At 41.9% G+C, this 15,572-nt stretch overlaps 1 protein-coding gene across 1 annotated transcript in view; it reads left to right on the top strand.

Moving 5' to 3' along the window:
• Positions 1-15,572, top strand: part of LOC140733612 (tyrosine-protein kinase Src42A) — a 48,447-nt gene that overhangs the window by 27,133 nt on the left and 5,742 nt on the right. The window contains exons 5-9 of the mRNA XM_073057183.1: positions 8,789-8,950; positions 11,364-11,419; positions 13,539-13,692; positions 15,090-15,221; positions 15,346-15,561. Of these exons, the coding sequence (XP_072913284.1) occupies positions 8,789-8,950; positions 11,364-11,419; positions 13,539-13,692; positions 15,090-15,221; positions 15,346-15,561 (720 nt within the window). The remainder of the gene's footprint in view (positions 1-8,788; positions 8,951-11,363; positions 11,420-13,538; positions 13,693-15,089; positions 15,222-15,345; positions 15,562-15,572) is intronic.

Here is a 15,572-nt window from a genome sequence, read left to right as displayed (position 1 = left end):
CAGGACACAGGAAGCTGGGTCAGGAAAGGGACAGGGGTTAAGGAGCCAGTGCAGAGTATCCCTGTAGCCATCCCTCAACAACAGGTATATCACTTTGGGTACTGTCAAGGGGTTGACCTAACAGAGGAAAGCCATAGTGAGTTGGGTCTCTGGCACTGAGTGTGCCTCTGTGACTCAGAAGGGAAGGGGGAAGAAGATTCATGCTGTGATGATAGGAGACAGGAGATTTTATAGGTGAGAATAAGATTCCCAAATGACGTATTGCCTCCCAGGTGCCAGGGTCCGGGATATCTTGGATTGAGTCCTCAGTATTATTAAGTGGGAGGGTGAACAGCCAGAAGTCATGGTCCATGTAGGTACTAGTGACATGGGTATGACGAGTGACGAGATTCTGCACAGGGAGTTAGGTGCTAAGTTAAAGAGCAGGACCTCCAGGCTTGTGATGTTAGGAGTGCTACCCATGTGTGAGTGAGACCAGAACTAGGAAGATTATACATTTAATACCTGGCTAACGAGTTGGTGTAGAAAGCAGGGCATAAGATTTTTGGATCATTGGGCTCTCTTCCAGGGAAGGTGGACCTGCACAGAAGGGACAGTTTACACCTGAACTGGAAGGGGACTATTATCCTAGCAGGAAGGTTTGTTAATGCTGCATGATGGAGCTTAAACTAGAGCTTCAGGGGGGGTGGGAACCAGAATGCCAGAACAGTTAGTGGAGAGGTTGTGGAGGCAGATGTTGGTAAGGACCTCAGACAAAGTCAGGAATCAAAAGGTTAAGCGTGGTGCGACTACTGTCCTGAGCTGTGTATATTTCAATGCAAGAAGTATCGTAGGAAAGGTGGGTAGTAGTGCTGAAGATGAGGTAGCTGGTTTGCAAGCAACGGCTGTTGATGGGCCAAAACTGCAAGTCAACAGGATAAGTTGCAATGTAAAAATCAGATAAAATCGAAAAGGTTGAATACAGGACAGAAACTGTTATATTTGAATGTGCGTAGTATACAGATTAAGGTAAATGAACTTGAGGCACAGTTGCAGATTGGCAGGTGTGATGTTGTAGACATCACTGAATCATGGCTGAAAGAAGGTTATAGCTGCGAGCTTAATATCCAAGGATACACATTGTATCGAAAGGACATGCAGGAAGGCAGAGGTGGCAGCATTGCTCTGTTGTTTTTTTAAAAAAACTCAAATCAAATCATTAGAAAGGGTGACATAGGGCCAGAAGGTGTTGAATCATTGTAGATAGAGCTAAGGAAGTGCAAGGGTAAAGAGACCCTGACGGGAGTTGTGTACAGACCCCCAAACAGTAGTAAGGATGTGGTCTACAAATGACAATGGGAGGTAAAAAATGCATGCCAAAAGGGCAATGTTACAATAGTCGTGGGAAATTAGAATATTCAGGTAGGTTGGGGAAATCAGGTTGGTGCTGGTTTCCAGGAGGTGGGATTTCTAGAGTACCTGTGAGATGGCTTTCCAGAGCTGCTCGTGGTTGAGCCCACTACAGAATCGACTATAATGGGTTGTTGTGCAATGAACCAGAATTGATGAAAAGCTTAAGGTCAAAGGACCCTTATGGGCAAGTGATCATAAACAGTGATTAGAGATTGGTCGGTTTGACATTGTGAACATCACTGAGTCGTGGCTGAAAGAAGGCCATAGTTGGGAACTTAACATCAAAGGATATACTTTGTATTGAAAAGACAGGCAGGAAGGCGTAGGAAGTGGTGTGACTCTGTTGGTAAGAGATTGTGTAAGGCTCTTTAGAAAGGGGTGACATACGGTCAGAGAATGTTGAATCTTTGTGGGTGGAGTTAAGAAACTGCAAGGGTCAAAAAACCATTATGGGAGTCATATATAGGCCTGCAAAAAGTAGCCAAGACATGGGGTTGAGATTGCAAAGGGAGCTGGAAAAGGCATTTTGTATAAGGGTAATGACACAATTGTAATGGAGGTCCTCAATATGCAAGGGGATTGGGAATATCAGGTTGGTGTTGGATCATAAGAGAGGGAATTTGTTGAATGCCTATGAAATGGCTGCCTAGAGCAGATTGTGCTTGAGCCTACTCAGGGAAAGCTTATCTTAGATTGGGTGTTGTGTAATAATTCAGAACTTATTAGGGAGTTAATGTAAAGGAACCCTTAGAAGGCAGTGATCGTAGTATGGTTGGATTCATTCTGCAATTTGAGAGAGAGAAGCATAACTCAAATGTGTTAATACTGCACTCAAATGCGTTAGTAAATGGAATAAAGGCAATTACAGAGGCATGAGAGAGGAGCTTGCCCGGGTGGATTGGAGGAGGATACTGGCGGGAATGATGGCAGAGCAGAGATGGCTGAAGTTTCTGGGAATATTTCACAAGGCACAGGATAGATATGTCCCACAGAGGAAGAAGTTCTTAAGTGGCAAGGCTAGACAACCGTGGCTGACAAGGGAAGTGAAGGACTGCATAAAACCAAGGAAAGGACATATAAGGTAGCAGAAGTGAGTGGTGAGTTGGATGATTGGTAAGCTTTTAAAATCCAACAAAAGGCAACTAAGGAGGCTACAAGAGGGAAAAGATGAACTATGAGGGCAAACTATCCAATAATATAAAGCAGGTTACTAAAAGTTTTTTTTCACTTATATGAAGAGTAAAAGAGAGGTGAGAGTTCATATTGGACCTCTGGTGAGGTAGTAATGGGGGACAAAGAAATGGCAGATGAACTTAATGAGTACTTTGCATCTGTCTTCACTGTAAAAAACATTAGCAGTGTGCCAGAGGACTGTGAGTGTCAGGGAGCAGGAGTGATTGCCATTGCAATTACAAAGGAAAAAGTGCTGGGCAAACTCAAAGGTCTTAAGGTGGATAAGTCAGCTGGATCAGATGGACTACATCCCAGAGTCCTGAGAGAGGTTGCTGAAGAGATAACGGATGCATTGGTCATGATCTTTCAAGAATCACTTGATTCTGGCATTGTCCTGGAGGACTGGAAGATTGCAAATGTCACTCCACTCTTTAAGGAGGGAGGAAGGCAAAAGAAAGGAAATTAGCCTAACCTCAGTGGTTGGGAAAGTGTTGGAGTCTATTATTAAGGATGAGGTGTTTAGGTACTTGGAGACTAAAGTCAGCATGGTTTCTGTCGAGGGAAATTTTGCCTGACAAATCTGTTAGAGTTCTATGAGGAAGTAACAAGCAGAGTGGACAAAGGAGAGGTAGTGGATGTCATTTATTTGGATTTTCTAAAGGCGTTTGATCAGCTGCCACATATGAGGCTGCTTAACAAAATAAAATCCTATGGCGTTACAGTAACTATTTTGGCATGGATAGAGGAATGGTTGACAAGCAGGAGGCAGTGAGTGAGTATAAAAATTGCCTTTTCTGATTGGCTGCCAGTCACTAGTGGTGTTCCTCAGGGATCAGTATTGGAACCATGATTTTTCACATTATATATCAATGATTTGGATAATGGAATTGATGGCTTTGTGGCAAAGTTTGCAGGTGATATGTAGATAGGTGGAGGGGTAGGTAGTGCTGAGGTTGCAATGCGATTGTAGCAGGACCTAGACAAATTGGAAGAATGAGCAAAAGAAAGTGGCAGGTGGAATACAGTGTTGGGAAATGCTTGATAATGTATTTTGGTAAAAGGAACAATAATGCGGTCTATTATCTAAATGGGGAGAAGGTTCGAACAGCAGAGGTACAGAGGGACTTGGGAATCGTCATGCCAGAATCCCGGAAGGATAGTTTACAGGTTGAGTCTGGGGTAAAGGAAATGCTGGTATTTATTTCAAGGGGAATAGAATATAAAAGCAAGGAGATAATGCTGAGCCTTTATAAGAGACTAGTCAGACTGCACTTAGAGTACTGTCAACAGTTTTGGGCCCATATCTCAGAAAGGATGTGGTGTCATTGGAGAGAGTCCAGAGGAGGTTCATGAGGATGATTTCAGGAATGAAAGAAGTTAACCTATGAGGAGCGTTTGGAAGCTTTAGGTCTATACTCACTGGAATATAGAAGAATGCATGGGGATCTCATTGAAACCTACCGAATGTTGAAAGGACCAGATAGGGTGGATGTGGAGAGGATCTTTTCTCTAGTGGCGGTATTCAGAACTCCAGGGCACAGCCTCAAAATTGAGGGGCAACCTTGTAGAACAGAATTAAGGAGGAATTTTTAAAACCAGAGATTAGGGTATCTGTAGAATGCTCTACCACAGACTGTGGTGGAGGCCAAGTCAGTGGGTATATTTAAGGCAGAAGTTGATCATTTCTTGATCGGTCAGGGCATTAAAGGATATTGTGAGAAGGCAGGTGAAAGGGGTTGAGTGAGATCTGGGAACAGCCATGATGGAATGGTAGAGCAGACTCAATGGGCTGAATGGCCTAATTTTGCTCCTATGCCCTATGGTCTTATTATGATCGAATTACTTTATTACTTTATTGTCACCAAACAATTGATACTAGAGCATACAATCATCACAGCGATATTTGATTCTGCACTTTGCAATCCCTGGAGTGCAAATCAATAGTAAATATAATAAAAATTTAAATTATAAATCATAAATTAAAAAAAAGAAGGGAAAGTAAGGTAGTGCAAGTCAGGTCTGGATATTTGGAAGGTACGGCCCAGATCCGGGTCAGGATCCACTCAGCAGTCTTATCACAGTTGGAAAGAAGCTGTTCCCAAATCTGGCCGTACGAGTCTTCAAGCTCCTGAACCTTCTCCCGGAGGGAAGTGGAACAAAAAGTGTGTTGGCTGGGTGGGTCGTGTCCTTGATTATCCTGGCAGCACTGCTCCGACAGTGTGCGGTGTAAAGTGAGTCCAAGGATGGAAGATTGGTTTGTGTGATGTGCTGGGCTGTGTTCACGATCTTCTGCAGCTTCTTCCAGTCTCAGACAGGACAACTTCCATACCAGGTTGTGATGTGATGTATCCTAGAAGAATGCTTTCTACGGTGCGTCTATAAAAATTAGTGAGGGTTTTGGGGGACAGGCCAAATTTCTTCAGCTTTCTTCAACTGTCCTTCTTGGCAGTGGACTCTGCTTGGTCAGGTCATTTGTGATATTCACCCTGAGGAACTTAAAAGCTCTTGACCTGTTCCACCTGCGCACCACCGATGTAGATGGGGTCATGCAGTCTGCTACTCCTTCTGAAGTCAACAACCAATTCCTTCGTCTTGCTGACGTTGAGGGATAGGTTATTGTCTTTGCACCATGCTACCAGGTTCTTAATTTCCTCTCTGTACTCAAACTCATCATTACGCGAGATACGGCCTACAATTGTGGTGTCATCAGCAAACATATATTGAGTTCGATGGAAACTTGGCTACACAATCATGGGTGTACAGTGAGTATAGCAGGGGGCTGAGTACACCCTAAAATTTGAGAAAGAGAAGCTAAAGTCAGATGTATCAATATCACAGTGGAGTAAAGGGAATTATAGAGGCATGGGAGAGGAATTGGCCAGAATTGTTTGGACAAGAACACTGGCACAGATGACGGCAGAGCGGCAATGGCTGGAATTTCTTGTAGCAATTCAGAAAGCACAGAATATGTACATCCCAAAGAGGAAGAAGTATTTTAAAGGAAAGATGACACAACCATGGCTAACAAGAGAAATCAAAGACAACATAAAGGCAAAAGGGAGGGAATCTATTAGAGCAAAAACTAGTGGGAAGTTTAAAGGATTGGAAATCTTTTAAAAACCAACAGAAGGCAACTAAAAAAGTCATTAAGAAGGCAAAGATGGAATATAAAAGTAAGCTAGCCAATGATATTAAAGAGAATACCAGAAGTGTCTTCAGATACATAAATTGTAAAAGTGAGGCAAGAGTCAGACAGTTGGAAAGCAATGCTTGAGAGTTGGTAATGGGAGACAAGGAAATGGCAGATGAGCTTAATAAGTATTTTGCATCAGTCTTCATTGTGGAAGACATTAGCAGTGTGGCAGACATTCCTGTTGTCAAGGATCATGAAGTGTGTGAAGTTACCAATATGAGAGAGTAGGTTCTTGGGAAACTGAAAGGTCTAAAGGTAGATAAGTCATCTGGACCAGATGGTGTGCACATCAGGGTTCTGAAAGAGGTTGCTGAACAGATTGCGGCAGCATTAGAAATAATCTTTCAAGAATCACTAGATTCTGGAATAGTTCTGGACGACTGGAAACTTCCAAATGTCACTCCACTCTTCAAGAAGGGAGAGAGGCAGAAAAAAGGAAACTACAGGCCAGTTGGTCTGGCCTCAGTGCTTGGAAGATGTTGGAGTTGATTGTTAAGGATGAGGTCTCAGGGTACTTGAAGCCGCATGATAAATTAGGACATAGTCTGCATGGTTTCCTCAAGGGAAAAACTTGCCTGACAAATCTGTTGGAAACTCTCTGAAGAAATAACCAGCAGGACAGACAAAGGAGATGTATACTGTACTTGGGTTTTCAGAAGGCCTTTGAGAAGCTGCCACAAATGAGGCTGCTTAACAAGCTATGGGCCCATGGTATTACAGGAAAGATTCTAGCATGGATAAAGCAGTGGCTGATTTCAGGAGGCAAAGAGTGGGAATAAAGGGAGCATTTTTTTGTTGGCTGCCAGTGACTAGTGGTGTTCCACAGAGGTCTGTGTTGGGACCGATTCTTTTTATGTGATATATCAATGATTTGGATGATGGAATTGATGGCTTTGTTGCAAAGTTTGCAAATGGTATGAAGATAAGTGGAGGGGCAGGTAGTTTTGAGGAAGTAGAGAGGATACTGAATGACTTAAACAGATTAGGAGAATGACAAAGAAATGGCAGATGGAATACAACGTTGGGAAGTGTGTGGTCATGCACTTTGGTAGAAGAAATGAAAGGGTTGACTATTTTCTAAGTGGAGAGAAACAACAAAAAACTGTTGTGTGGGTCTTGGGAGTCCTCGTGCAGGATTCCCTAAAAGTTAATTTGAAGGTTGAGCCTTTGGTGAGGAAGGCAAATGCAAAGTTAGCTTTCATTGTAAGAGGACTAGAATATAAAGCAAGGGTGTAATGTTTAGACTTTGAGGCGTCACTTGGAGCATTATGAACAGTTTGGACACCTTATCATGGAAAGGATGTGCTGAAACTGGAGAGGGTTCAAAGGAAGTTCATGAAAAAGATTCCAGGATTGAACAGCTTATCACATGAAGAGCACTCAATGGCTCTTGCCCTGAATTCACTAGAATTCTGAAGAATGAGGGGTGATCTCATTAAAACCTATCAAATGGTGAAAGGCATTGATAGAGTGGATATGGAGAGGACCTTTCCCGTGTTAAGAGAGTCTAAACCAGAGGATACAGCTTCAGAATGGAAAGCATCCTTTTAGAATGGAGATGAGGAGGAATTTCTTTAGCCAGAGAGTGGTGAATCTGTGGAATTCTTTACCATAACCAGCTGTGGAGATTAAGCCTTTATGTATATTTAAGGCCGGAGTTGATAGATTCTTGATTGGTCAGGACATGAATGAATACGGGGAGAAGGCAGGACATTGGAGCTGAGAGGAAAATTGGATCAGGCATGGTGAAAGAGCAAAGCAGACTCAATGGGCCAAGTGGCTTAATGCTGCTCTTACATCTTATGATCTATTGCCACCCTAACCACATGAGTCTCATGAGATGAACAAAACCACTAGGTAAAAACAAATATCTTTGGATGTCAGAGCGAGATATAATGAGTCAAAAGCCAAGTGTAAAAGAAAGCGTCACTTAACAATGGTCTTCCAGAGAAGATCTACAAGCAAACCCACTTGGTCTCAAAATATCCTCTCTATTGTTGCTACTTCACCTCACTCCTTCTAGCTTAGTTAATCTATTACTAAGTGCCAGCACCATAATGCAATTAAACACAATGTGTTCAATAAAAGTTCACTTCTTGTTTCTCCAAATTCCTACGTGATACAAGTAGTCTGAAATCACGTTGGTGTTCAGATTTAAGCTGTCCATCAAAAACCAAACAAAAATTCTGAGGAAGCAACACTTTCAAATTAATTTGTTGTCCAGTGTAAATGCAACAACTTTTCTTCTAACTTATTCGGCATGAGGTTTTATCTGTTTGCTCTGTTCTAATGAATTGTCTTTGCAGCTTAGTAGGCAGATTTGAAGTAAGTTAATGTGCTCAGTCTCTTTACTTCATGTTCAACACCATCCGAACCTCAGTCACTGTGCTGCAGTACAGTTCTCTGGTAAGAAAGTTATGACCATACTGATAAAAAAAAAAGTTACTTTCATGTCCTGGCGACCACACATCAATTGGAATGTAATAAATAGCCTGAGTCAGAGACCCATGCCTATTTATGATTTTGCTCCATTGTATGGAGAATGATGCAGAAGGTAGAAACAGAATTAGGGTGCAGAGAATATCTGAAGTAGCTCTGGTAGCGTACTACTAACTGGCGTGATTCCCATCCCCGACTCACCCTTATCAGGAGCAAGGTCCATTGTTACCTGTGCAGTATCTCTATCGTAAAGCTTCCGGCTGAGCTCTTGCTCCCTGCAGTCTATGACCACACCAGTGTGGCGTTTTTTACTTTGACCATTCAGCACTAGTAGAAACCGACTGGACTGGGAAGCAGGGCTGAGCGGCCCAGAGGTGGAGGGAGGGGGGGTCTGTAATTTTCACTGTGAGGTGCAGATGTTGATGTACGGGGGGAAGAAATTTGTTGCCTGACATCCAACATGTCATTTTACCAAAAAAAAAGGTTGTTTGCGGCAGTAGTACTGTGCAATACATAAAATGTAAAGGATATTAAGTACAAAATAAATTATAATAAGAACAAATGGCTCATTATTCTCTTTTGTTCTGGCAGTGGATTTACAGTCGAAGAAGAAATTCTTGGAAGAAGTTGAGATCATGAAGCAATTACAGCACGAAAGGTTGATCAAACTTTTAGCTGTGTGCACAGAAAGGGAACCATTTTGTATAGTGACAGAGTTAATGACAAAAGGAAATCTCCACAAGTACCTCAAGTGTAAGTCAATTACTGGATTTTATCTTTTCTTTCCTTTATATGTAGCCATGAGAATTGATGGGCAAATCAACAGTTATCACTAATCCTAATCACTATATGAGCTGAGTAAAACATGATTTACAGAAAAAAAAGATGTGAAAACATTATAATGGATTTTACAGAATGGAAATCTGTGTCCATAACCCCAAAGTTTAGTGATTTGTACTTTCAGCTCAGGTCAACTGAGGGTTGTATTCTTGTTAGCATACATCAGGATATTACTTTAATTTTCTACATTTAAACTACCAAAACCAGTGCCCTTGTGGGGTAGTTGCTTCATCATGAGCCACTGGTAATGTTCCTGAAGACTGGAAGGTGGTATTGTTCCTTTGTTTAAGAAGGGTAGCAAAGACAAGCCAGGGAACTACAGGCTTGTCAGTCTGACATCTGTAGTGGTGAAATTACTGGAGGGAGTACTGAGGGATAGGATCTACCACTATCTGAATGGACAAAGTCTGATTAGGAGGAGTCAGCATGAAATCTCTGAGTTTTGTTTTGAAGAGGTAACCAAAAGGGAAGATGGGCACAGGAGTAGTGGATCGGACATTAACAAGGCTCGCAACAAGATCCCCCCGGCAGACTGGCCTGGAAGGTTAGGACCACTGGAATCCAGGGACAGCTGGTTAGGTGGATTCAAAACCTGCTCTGAGGTAGGAAGCAGAGGGTGGTAACTGAGATTTCTTCTTGGAGTAGAGACCAGTGACTAGTTGTGTGCCACAGAGGTTGTTGTTGGAACCCTCGTTATTCATCATTTATTGAAATCCTATGGATGCAACAAAGATAGCACAAAATTAGGAGGTGTAGAAATTGAAGAAGGTTATTATAAATTGCAGGGGTCTCATCAGTTGGAGAAATGGGCCATGGAGTGGCAAATGGATGAGGTGATGCATTTTGTGAAGTCAGACCAGCTTAGGACATGGTGAATGGTAGGGTATGAGGGAATGAGGTGGAACGGAGAGACCCCAGAGTACAAATCCATACTTGGCTGAAATCTACGTAACAGGCAGACTGGTTGATGAGAAAGGCATTTAGTATGCTGGTCTTCATCACTCAGGCATTCAGGTGGGACATTATGTAGCAGCTGTACACGTCATTGACACTCAGAGCACAGCGTGCTGTTGTGATCATCCTGTTATGGGGAAGATGTGATTAAACTGGACAGAGTGCAGAAGAAATTTACCAGAATATTACCAGGACTGGAGGACATGAGTAATAGAGAGACATAGGCCAGGGCTAAGTTTTTACTTCTTGGATTGTAGGAGAGTTAGGGTCATCCTTATAAAAATATTTTAAATTTTGAAGAACATAAATTGTAAGGTTGATGGTAATAGTGTTTCCCCAGAGTAGTGGGCACATTTTTACCGTGAGAGGGGAAACTTATTCTATGCAGAGGGTGAGGAGTACGTGGAACGAGCTGCCAGAAAAGGTGGTTGAGGTAGGTACAATAGTATCACTTGAGGAGGAGCACTTGGACAGGTAAAGGGCAGGGGTGGGAGGGAGGGGGAGGTGGTACTCACGTGGATATGGGCTGAATGCAGGAAATTGGTACTAGATGGGAGAGCACTGTAGCCAGCATGAAGAGCCTGTAATTGTGTTGTACTGCTCTGTCTCTATGCTATTCCTGATTCGAGACATTATGCTGCTGATAGTTGGGAGGGATGATCTGGATTAGAGAACATATCTTACCAGGAAAGAATGCGTGAGCTGCAGCTTTTCTGTTTGAATCAACTGAAGATAAGAGGCAACTTGACGGAGATGTGGAGAAGAGGGACCTGGTTTCAGTTCACTGAAGCACGAGTCTTCAGTCTCACATTTGGAGATGAAGTGATGTGTTTGGTGTAAGTAATCCTCAGTTCAGGGGAAGTGTTCATGGATGGAGTTTGATTGGAAACACTGATCCCTTAGGATTCCCAAGTTCTCATCCCTAGGCAGGCTTTGGGGAGGAGTTGCCTTGATATCCATTTGGCTCTATCGTGTCATAGCAAGTTCAGGCAGAGACACTAGGAAGAGAAGTAAAACCCAGCCTCTGTGATGGTTTGATTGTTCAGTAAGAAGGATCCGAGGGTGTCACAGTGCAAAGAGAGACAGGCTATCAATCATTCCAAAATGTTCAGGCAAGGTATTTTCATGGACAGCATCAAGGAACATCTGTTACACCTGTTGTGGGCAGCGTATGAAACAGCAAGAATAAACAAGCCAGTTGCAAAGTATCTGAGCCTTGGGTATACAGGTCTAGTGGCAAAGGAAAGGAGCAAGCTAAAGTGTGATGGAGCATCAATACCCAGTAATCTTAGTCACTTGCCTTACGAGATATTTGCAAGTCCAGACAATTTAATCCTGTTTCTAATACAAAATCTTCTGTTTCATTTTACAGCACATTCAGAAACAAGGAATCTGGAATTTTCTTTGCTCAATGGCTTTGCCATTCAGGTCTGTAGATTTACCTCCTCGCTCAGAATAAAATAAAGAGGCTATGAGGAAAAGTGACATCTGTATGCAGATGTGTTGGAGAAAGGAGGAAGGGAGTTCTATTTACATTATATGTTAATGATTTGGATGATGAAATTGGTGGCTTTGTTGCAAAATCTGCAGACTTTACAAAGTTAGGTGGAGAGGCAGGTATTTTGATCAAATACAGAGGCTACAGATTAGGAGAATAGGAAAAAAAATGGCAGAAGGAATACAGTGTCAGGAAGTGTATGGCCATGCACTTTGGTAGAAAAAATGAATGGTCGATTGTTTTCTAAATGGAGAGAAAATATCAAAAACTGAGATGCAATGGGGCTTGGGAGACCTTGTGCAGGAGTTCCTAAAGGTTAGATCACAGGTTGAGTCGGTGGTGAGGAAGGCAAATGTGATGTTAGCACTCATTTCAAGTGGACTAGAATATAAAAAACAAGGATGTAATGTTGAGACTTCATAAAGCACTGGGAGTACTGTGAGCAGTTTTCAGCCCCTTATCTTAGAAAGGATGTGCTGAAACTGGAGAGGGTTCAAAGGACGTTCACGAAAATTATTCCAAGTTTAAACAGCTTGTCATATAAAGAGCTTTGGTTGGCTCTGGCCCTGTGTTCAGTAGAATTCAGAAGAACAAGGGGTGACCTCATAAGTGAATGTGGAGAGGATGTTTCCTATGGTGAGAGAGTCAAAGACCAGAGGATCCAAGCCTCAGAATAAAGGAATGTCCTTTTAGAGCGGAGATGGAGAGGAATTTCTTTAGTTAGAGAGTGGTGAATCTGTGGAATTCGTTGCCACAGGTAGCTGTGGAGGGCAAGTCTTTATGTATATTTAAAGCAGAGGTTGATAGATTCCTGATTGGTTAGGGCATGAGGGGATATGGAGAGAAGGCAGGAGATTGGCCTGAGAGGGAAAAATGGATCAGCCATGATGAAATGGAAGAGCAGACTCGATGGGCCAAATGGCCTAATTCTGCTCCTATGTCTTATCCTTCTAAATAATATTTTGCGCACAAAATAGAATTTTACTAATATACAGGACACTCCTAATTAGTAGAAAGCTTATTTAAGCATTGAACAACTTCAAATTTACTTGAAAGAGTATAAATTTGTTTGCCACAATAAAATACAGACAGGAAATAAAACATTGAAGGTGCTATAAGGCTAAAGCAGTGCTAGCAATCACCAATTGAGTTTCAATTACTGTCACTATCTGAAAGTTTTTTTACAATCTCCCTGCGCGGGTTTCCTCTGGCTGCTCTGGTTTCCTCCCATATTCCAAAGATGTATGCAGTTAGATTTAGGGTTAGTGAGTTGTGGGTATGCTATATTTTCACCCGAAGCAGGGTGACACTTGTGGGCTGCCCCGTGCATAATCCATGGATTGCGTTGCTCATTGATGCAAAACAATGCAGTTCAGTGTACCTTTTGATGTACGTGTGACAAATCGGGACAACTTTTATCTCAATATTTAAAACAAAAGCACTCAGGCCAGAGTTATGTAGAAAATCATAGTAAGCAGGGAGAGTCCATCTACAGGTTTGGAAGATATTACAGTATAAAAAGACAGGCTTTTTCCACTGAGGCTAAGGGAGAAAAAAAAAAGAGGACATGGGTTAAGGGTGAAGGGGAAAAGTTTAAAGGGTACAATGATTGGAGTGTGGAATGAGCTGCCAGATGAAGTTGTAAATGCGGGCTCACTTCTAACATTTAAGAAAAACTTGGACAGGTACATGGATGAGAGGTGTATGGAGGGATATGGTCCAGGTGCAGGTCAGTGGGACCAGGCAGGCTTTGGAAGGCTGGCTCTATTGTCTTCAGTTTAGCAATAAGTGACTGGGAGTGTACGTATCTCTCGAAGCTTTTGGGTAAAAAATGTGAAATGGTTAAATGTTATTTTCATGGAATAAAAGAAGCTGAAAATAAAAGGAAATAAATAATGCCCTCCGTATCTCCCTCTTACTCTGTATAAAGAAGGCTCTCAGGAAGTTATAGCAAGTTTCAACTGATGATTTCAATTTATAATTGAATAGTAGGATTATGATGTAAAACAGTGTAGATTAATAGCTCTAGCAATATTTCCAATATTATAGATTGCAGAAGGAATGGTCTACCTTGAAGAGAAATGTTGCATTCACAGGGACCTACGGTCTGAAAATATCCTCCTTACAGAAATGCTGTGTTGTAAGATCTCTGACTTTGGCCTTGCACGCCTGCTTAAGGATGATCACGACTGGATGGCACCTGGTAAGATCAGCTTTAACTTGCGACACAAACAGCTTTTAACCGGTCTGCATTTGGTGCAGAATGTGCTTTTCTTGATCTCGCTCATTAATCAATCATCAAATTATAAATGAGAATTGGCTGCCATCAGAACAGACACTGCCCGATGTTTCCATCCATTCAAACCAAAATGGAAAAAAGATGAGAGCATAAGAAATAAAACAAGGGCATAAGAAGGGATGGCCATTTGGCCCCTCAAGCTGGTTCCACTATTCCTCAGGACCTTTGACAACCCTTTGATTCTATTACACCCAGGAGTTTTCTAAATCTGTTGCAATTTTCATTGAGATCTCCTCTTGCGCTCAAGTACAGCTTCTATTCCATTTGTATAAGACTCTTGAATGGGCCTCTTATACAAGAAAGATGAAGTCCTTATCTCTCAACCTGACTCGTCATAACCTTTGTATTGTACTTGTCCACTTGTACTCCATTCTCTCTAACTATAATACTGTGTTTCTGTATTATGTCATTGCTTTTCCTTTAATACTAGCTATATGAGCTTATGATCTGCCTGAATGACAAGCAAACAAAGCTTTTCACTGTGTCATGGTACATGTGACAATAACAGACCAGTTATCATTTGCCTTCCTACCATCCTCCAGAAATTGCAAGCCCTCATACACCAAATCCACCCTCCCCAGAACCAGTCCAATGCACTCCCCTCATGGCAAGTATCCCTTCTTAGGCAACACATCAGGGCCCTGGTTCCCATGCTTCTCCGAAATTTACTAGCTTCACTTGAAAATTTATTGTGCTACCTTACTGTGTAATCTCAAAAATAAAAGCGATTTACAAATGTGCCAGAGTATTAATTGGATGACATACCGTAGTCTGGAAAATCTGCTAGTCCGTTATCACCAAAGCCCTGCATATGCGGGATTAATGGAGTTCTACTGTACTTTGCCCTAGAATTTTATCCTGTCCAAAGAATTTCAGCCTTCAAAGGTTAATTTAATATCAGAGAATGTATACAGTATACAACTTGTACAATTCACAGACATCCAAGAAACAAGAAACCCCATAGAATGAAAGACAGAAACATCAAAGCCCTGAAGCTTCCCTTCCCCAGCAGCAAAAAGCATCAACCTACCCCCCCCCACTTGTGCCAGCAGAAGCACCAACCCCACCACTCTTCACCATGCAAACATCAGCAAAAGCCCCCCCAAAGAGATCCTGATCCAGAGTCCATCAAATCTACAGTTCATAACGTGACAGCCTCTCTCCCTCCAGCCTTGGAAGTACAGTTGTAAGATAAATAATGAGTTTCCTGCATATTTTTCTATCCAAAATGTAATGAATCAAAGAATATTTTACATACCTTAATATTCTGCCATATTACAATTTTGTTATGTTTCTCATAGATTGTAAAGTTCCAATTAAGTGGATGGCACCAGAAATTTTCCTTGAATTTAGTTACACTGTAAAGTCTGACGTCTGGTCTTTTGGTGTCCTGCTGACAGAAATTGTGTCATATGGTGAGGCTCCATTTCCAGGTATGACATGCACATCACCAGTAAAGTTTTGGAGATAACTAGCTGGTGTTATGAATTCATGGACATTTGCTGTGCCCTTGTAAAAGTGTATAACACTTTACAGCTCTGGTTTTATTTGAAACAGATAAAAGTATACTTGAGTTTGTAAATGATTTATTGAATGGAATAGACGTCTCTCCTCCTGCCTGCTGCCCAGACAGCCTTAATGATATTGTGCTTCAGTGCTGGAATCGGAATTCAGATGAAAGGCCAACATTTAAAGACCTTCAAGCCATGCTAATGAAATGTAGTCCAATGCTAAAAACAGAAGAATTACTTTTATCAACACTGGAATGCAACAGTAAGCAGAAT

This window comes from Hemitrygon akajei, chromosome 9 (genome assembly GCF_048418815.1).
Source record: "Hemitrygon akajei chromosome 9, sHemAka1.3, whole genome shotgun sequence".
In the NCBI taxonomy this organism is placed as follows: Eukaryota; Metazoa; Chordata; class Chondrichthyes; order Myliobatiformes; family Dasyatidae; genus Hemitrygon; species Hemitrygon akajei.
This window is presented reverse-complemented; position numbering and strand designations above follow the sequence as displayed.